The sequence below is a fragment of the Cryptomeria japonica genome, chromosome 3, assembly GCF_030272615.1.
Source record: "Cryptomeria japonica chromosome 3, Sugi_1.0, whole genome shotgun sequence".
Lineage (NCBI taxonomy): Eukaryota > Viridiplantae > Streptophyta > Pinopsida > Cupressales > Cupressaceae > Cryptomeria > Cryptomeria japonica.
Genome location: NC_081407.1, coordinates 165,697,666 through 165,703,517, shown reverse-complemented (window position 1 = coordinate 165,703,517; position 5,852 = coordinate 165,697,666). Strand labels below are relative to the sequence as shown.

Genomic DNA, 5,852 nt, shown 5'->3' with positions numbered 1-5,852 from the left:
CAATAGTTGAAAGGCCCTTGATTAAAAGTGAGAATTCTCATTGTCCTCCAATGGAGGATTTACCTCCCTTGGATCTTCTAAAAAAGTTGACCACACCGATGATTCCTTTCTCCTTAGCCCCGTCCTCTCATTTTTTCTTGTTACTCCTCCTCCGTCTATTACCTTTAGTTCTCCCCAATAGAGCATTAGTCGATTGGTTAATGGATATCGGGTCGATAATGTCCAAGAAATCTTCATCATCAAATTCCTCTACCAACCTCACATCATATTCCACTTCCGTGTCTGACAGGCCCGTTTGAGCCTCCTGAGATTTGCCAGGGGCCTTATCTTGCTCCATGATCCTATTTGTGGGGGATATTTCATCGCGATTTTAAATTTCCCTGTTCTACTCCCTCTTCTTTTCTCCATTTGGTTCTTTGATGACCAGAGCCCTTGAGGGGATTATTGCTACAAATTGGTGGTAAATAAATTTAATTATTTTCCTAAAATTTATATGATTGACAAATGACATAATATATTCCTAAGCTCGTGGAGCTCTATTTTTTAGGAAAAGATTCTAAAACCTCTAGGCTGATATGGCAGAATTCATCATGAGATACATCACCCTGGATGGTAGATGTGCTCGCATTTTCTCACATCATTTTAATATCTTAAACCATTTTAGGCATGGTATATTGATTTCTATTCCCTTTTATTTGGTTTCGTCCTTGGGGAATAGTTTAGTTAAACATTTTCAAAACCAGGATAACCCTATGATTCATGAAGGGCTTATCTTGTTGATTATGCAATACGCCCAAGATCATGAAGTGAAACCCTCCCCCATTGATAAAACCCACATTTCCTCCTCTAACCCTGATGTGCAGTTGGTTTCTGATACAAAGATGGATGAGGATGACAGTCGTACTACCATGGATTGGCGTGATAGCAAAGATATGGAGCACCCTGAGTATAGAACAAAGAAATAAGGGGAGCTTATGGTGACCCTGGGAACTAACGGTAGCAAGAAAATCAATCCTCCAAGGTGGGCAACATGTAAGTTCAAATCTGGTAGCACGAAAATGGAAGACCTGGAGCCACCCACCAAAAGGAAAATGAAACTAACCAAACCTAGTGGGTCCAAAGTCCTGGACCATGAGATTAGGTTGGACATCCCTATCAATGTGGATGATGAGAAACATGGGTTTGAGAACAAACAAAATTAAGGTAAGATAAAGGAGGAGAGGGTGATGGGAAATTCCCTATTGGAGGCTACTAGAAGTCAGGAGAACTATTGGAAGTGGGTGGAGAAGGAAATTGGATCCCTAAAAGATGGTATTAAATTAATTGTTGAGACTTTCACGGAATCCCTTGGGCCCAATAAAACTGAGAAGATCATGAGTATGATCCAGAAAATTTCTCAAGATGTGGAAACTATGAAGGTTGACCAAGAGCACAGAATTGAGAAGATGGAAGAGGATGCGATTGAGATCAAATAAAACCTGAACAATTTGGTGGAAATCAGTAGGCAGATGATGAACAATAGTGCTGATGGTTTGGAAAAAAATAATTCCATGATAACTGATTATAGAACCAGGACCAACACTAGTGAGCCTCCCTTGGGGGAAAAGCAGAAAAAGATTGCATCGGAGGGTGGAAAGAGTGCTACTGGTGGGAAGACTAGCTCGGGTCCTTGCACTAGAACCAGGAGCCGGACCCAGGGCCAATGAACCTCTAGATTCATCATGGAGGATTTGGAGAAAATCAATAAGAGGATTATTTAGAAAAATGCTAAATTGATTCACTCTCTTAGTTGAGTGCTTTGCCTTGTTTTTTGGTTTAGCTGGGTTTTGTTTTTTGGCTTTTTGTCTGTGTGGGGTTTGTACCCTATTTTGCTCAGTTTTTCGGTCGGGTTGGCTGTTGGCCTTGGTCTGTAATACTCTGGGTTTCAGGTCCCTGTAAAACTTGTTTATCTTTATAAAAAACATTACCCAAAAAGTAAGGCAATCCCATTGATTAAAGGATTAAAAAGAATGGTGCAAAGTGATAAAATTGGTTTTTAGTTGTTGTGTGGCTTTGCTCATATTGTTGACAGTAATATCATGCCTATCAAAAGTTGTGCCGAAGTCCTTGGTTATGCTCAGGCTACTAGTCAAGTCATTCATTCCATTCCTATGCCTACATCCTTGTCTAGTGTTCTCATATTTACATCTTCTATCATAGTGTTCCACCTTCGTACTCTTAACCTCAACCTTCATACAACAATGTTAATCCTCCATCATGATCCAATATGTCCAATTTCAATCCATCCACTGAAGCAACCATCAATAACTTAGCTCAAACTGTTTCATTCCTACAACAACAGTTGGCTTCCATTACCCAATCCAAGTTTAATCTGCCCACATTTAGTGTAGCGAGCCCATTATTTGATGGCATTGTCTATGTTGTCCCTCCTAAACATGTGGAAGTCACTGAATTAGAGCTTTATAATGGAAAAAGTGATCCCTTGAATCATATGAAAATATTTCAAACTTTATGTAGTGACTTTCCTCACGATCAAAGACTTATAATGGTGAATCTAGACATCATGTTTGGAGAAGTTATTAATGGTAATTGATGTTTAGTCAAGTTTGAATTATCAAATGTTGATTCAACCCCCGTCTTAATATATCGTGTTCCATTTGGGTGGACAGTAGTAGAATACGATAGTGGAGGAAAGGTTGGTTGAGAGAATTGGATTTTTTCTTGGAGGAGGGATGGAGATTAAGATGATGTATTAGAAAAATGAGAATTAATATTGAAGATGAGAGATGAAACTGTACTTAGGATTGAAACTGGAAAAATAGGATGATGGATAAAATCTTGGTTAAGATAGATAGATTTTTATTTAGAGGAGGGAATATAGATTAACACGATTGATTGGAAATGATCTTTTTATTTAGAAGGATGGATGAAAGGTTGGTTGTGAATGTTAACTCATCTTCCTTAATTAAATCTTCCTCATTTTAGAAACATAATCTTCTTCATATGTTAACTCATTTCCATCTTAGATATTGCTTCTTCTTTCATTACTTAACTCAATCTTTAAATAGGACCTTTATGTGCCCATTTATCCATCATGTAAATAAATAATTTATTATTATCCTCTCACAGACTCAAAATGGAAAAAATTCATTTTGTAGTTGATTTGATTCAATGTCATCATTCTTATCCTTATCATCTATTTATTTTTTATTATAAAACTATAAATAAGATCCTTTCCCCACCCTTTTAGAATCCCATTTTATGCAAATTCATTTTATGACATATGTTATGATGTGAGGATCAAGCATCCACATACTTTCAAGGTGAACAACATCAACACATCTTTCTTTCTGAGATTTGTAATGATATTGGTAAATAGAGTTATATTTAATTTCCTTTTTATGTTTTTGAGTATTTGTATTTCTTATTTTCCAATTTCCACGCAATAAAAGTTCCAAGAAAAATAAAGGAGAAGTTGGGTGCTCTGATCCAAAAACAACATAGAATGAAAAGGATAAGAACAAAATTATCTCAGTTGAGGAGGAAGAGGAAGAGGTGAAGAAATTTAAGCACAATACTTGCAACAAAAGTTTCATAGAGAGTCAGAAGGGATAAAATATAAAAAATAAAAACTATGGAAAAACAAAGGGCCAATAATAAGAAAATGGAAAATATCAAAGCTTAGACACATAAGAAGAAAGATAAAAATAAATCCATATTTTTCCTTGTATAGATCACTTTATAGACTAGGAAAATCATTGGAAGTAGCACAGCTATATAGAATATTTTTTGTAGAGAATGAAAGATCGTTAGCCAAGTCATATTGGACTTCATTGGGAGAAGTAATTATGTAATGGTAGATATAATATAGGAATTTTTGAAGGAAATGATTGACACCATTAAGGAAAAAGGAGAGAAGGCAACACAACTATTGGATAACATTTGGACAAGTGCCTTCAGAATTAAACTTGTTCCTAAGTAATAGATCACAAAAAGAGATCTATAAAAAAAGGAGCTTATGTATAAGTAGATAGTAGATACTCTTTGTTCTTAAAATGATGAGGCCAAGCAAAGAGTGAGAAGTGAGACCATGGAGTCCACTAAAAGGCCCATGTTAGCCTACTCGCTAAGAGAAGAGTGTCGTGGTAGAAGAAGATAATATAAACAAAACGTAATATATTGTTTATGGTATAATAGGAATAAGTATAGATGAATTAGTCAAGGAGATCTAGGATGACACTACACAAACAGAGGAGGATATAAATATAATACAGATTGTGATATCAAGACCTAGATGAACAAACAATACAAACAAAAAATAAATAAATAAAGGAGGAACATAATTGAAAGAGATAAACAAATGTTACAAGATATATTGCATGATAAATGAGAGGATAAAAAAATAGAGGATCTAGAACACAGGTCGCGCACGAGAGTTACTATTAGAAGCGATGTTAAGCAAAAACGAGTGGACAAGAGTTACAACACAGGTCGCGCACTTCACATAAAAGAACGCCCTCGGGTAACACGTGGTAGTTGTTAACACAAAACAGCAGTCGTTTACGAGGAGAATGACATGCATGAAGTGCGAGAACTTTAAAAGACAATCCAAGAAACGCATTAAATCTAATTTTAGCTCTAAATGCACGAGGAAAAAGGATAAAAATAGATAAATATGTATCTCGCAAAACCGTGCACTATATAAAATTCCAGTGGCATGCAAAAAGCCTGTTGCTACTGAATGACAACCATGAAAGTTTTGTGTGCAGCAAATTCAGATTGAGCTATATATTGTCCCAGAAGCGAGGGAAACATTAATATAGCATTTGGTTCAGTCGGTGATTTCAATAGAGCAGTTGATTCCAAGCATGGCGTCCTACAGAAGTGGTCTCTTGTGTGCAATCATGTTTTTAGCAATTCATGGAGGCTGGGCTCAGACTTCCGATACAATTAGTAATGCCTGCAGTAATGCCTTATATACACACTTTTGCGTTTCATCATTGTCCAAAACTTCTGGGGCTTTGGAGGCAGATTTAACCCAGCTTTCTGTTATTGCAGTCCGTTTGTCTAGTGAAGTAGCGAAACCTGTTTCTAGGTTTATAGAAAAGCTCAAAAAACTCAATCCCAATGTCTCGGCTCTTGAAGACTGGTCAGATCTGTTGAAGGATACAAGGGAACAGCTTCATGATTCACAGTCAAAACTAAAGCAATTGTCTAATGTCAATTTCATGGAATATGTAGAAGATGTGCTCACAAGGCTGAGTGGTGTGGAGACTAATCAGGATACATGTTTGAGTGGGTTGAAAGAAAGCAATGTTCCTGCAACCTTGGTTTCCAGTGTAAAAGATAATACAGATAATCTGACCATGTTGATTAGTGATGCTCTAGCTGTTGTTAGTACTCTTCGGCAACAGGGACACATTTGACTACTTTAGAAAACAGCTAAACATATTGGCTGTTTGCTTGTGAGGAGGGATATATATAGCAGATAACACATATTTGCTGTTCAAGCTTCATCTTTGGTTACTTCTTTTGTTTGTGAGATACATCATTGTGCTATTTAGATACCATTTTTGGTAACATACAAATGGAATGTTTGTGATTCAAGAAATATTTTAAATGTTGTTATTGTGTTTGATTTTAGAAATATATTTGTAAGATATTTTATTGAATTTTAATTTGTTTTGAACATTTATCTTATAGTTTGTATGAATTAGTTTCTTTTTCTGATGTTTTATAATGGAATTTAGATTCTTTTATATTTCATGATAAGTATAATTTTAATAAATTAACTACGATCAATGAAAAAAAAATTACTAATGAAATGCTTGAAAATCTTGGAGTAAGTATGG

At 35.7% G+C, this 5,852-nt stretch overlaps 1 protein-coding gene across 1 annotated transcript; it reads left to right on the top strand.

Moving 5' to 3' along the window:
- The first annotated feature begins 4,868 nt into the window (after nt 1–4,868).
- Nucleotides 4,869–5,426, top strand: LOC131874020 (pectinesterase/pectinesterase inhibitor U1-like). Its single transcript, XM_059217224.1, has one exon. It carries the CDS (start codon nt 4,869–4,871, stop codon nt 5,424–5,426), a length of 558 nt encoding a protein of 185 aa, XP_059073207.1.
- Nucleotides 5,427–5,852: the final 426 nt, after the last annotated feature.

Coding starts and splice junctions, on each gene's coding strand:
- LOC131874020 (XM_059217224.1), top strand. CDS start 4,869: ATGGCGTCCTACAGAAGTGGTCTCTTGTGTGCAATCATGTTTTTAGCA.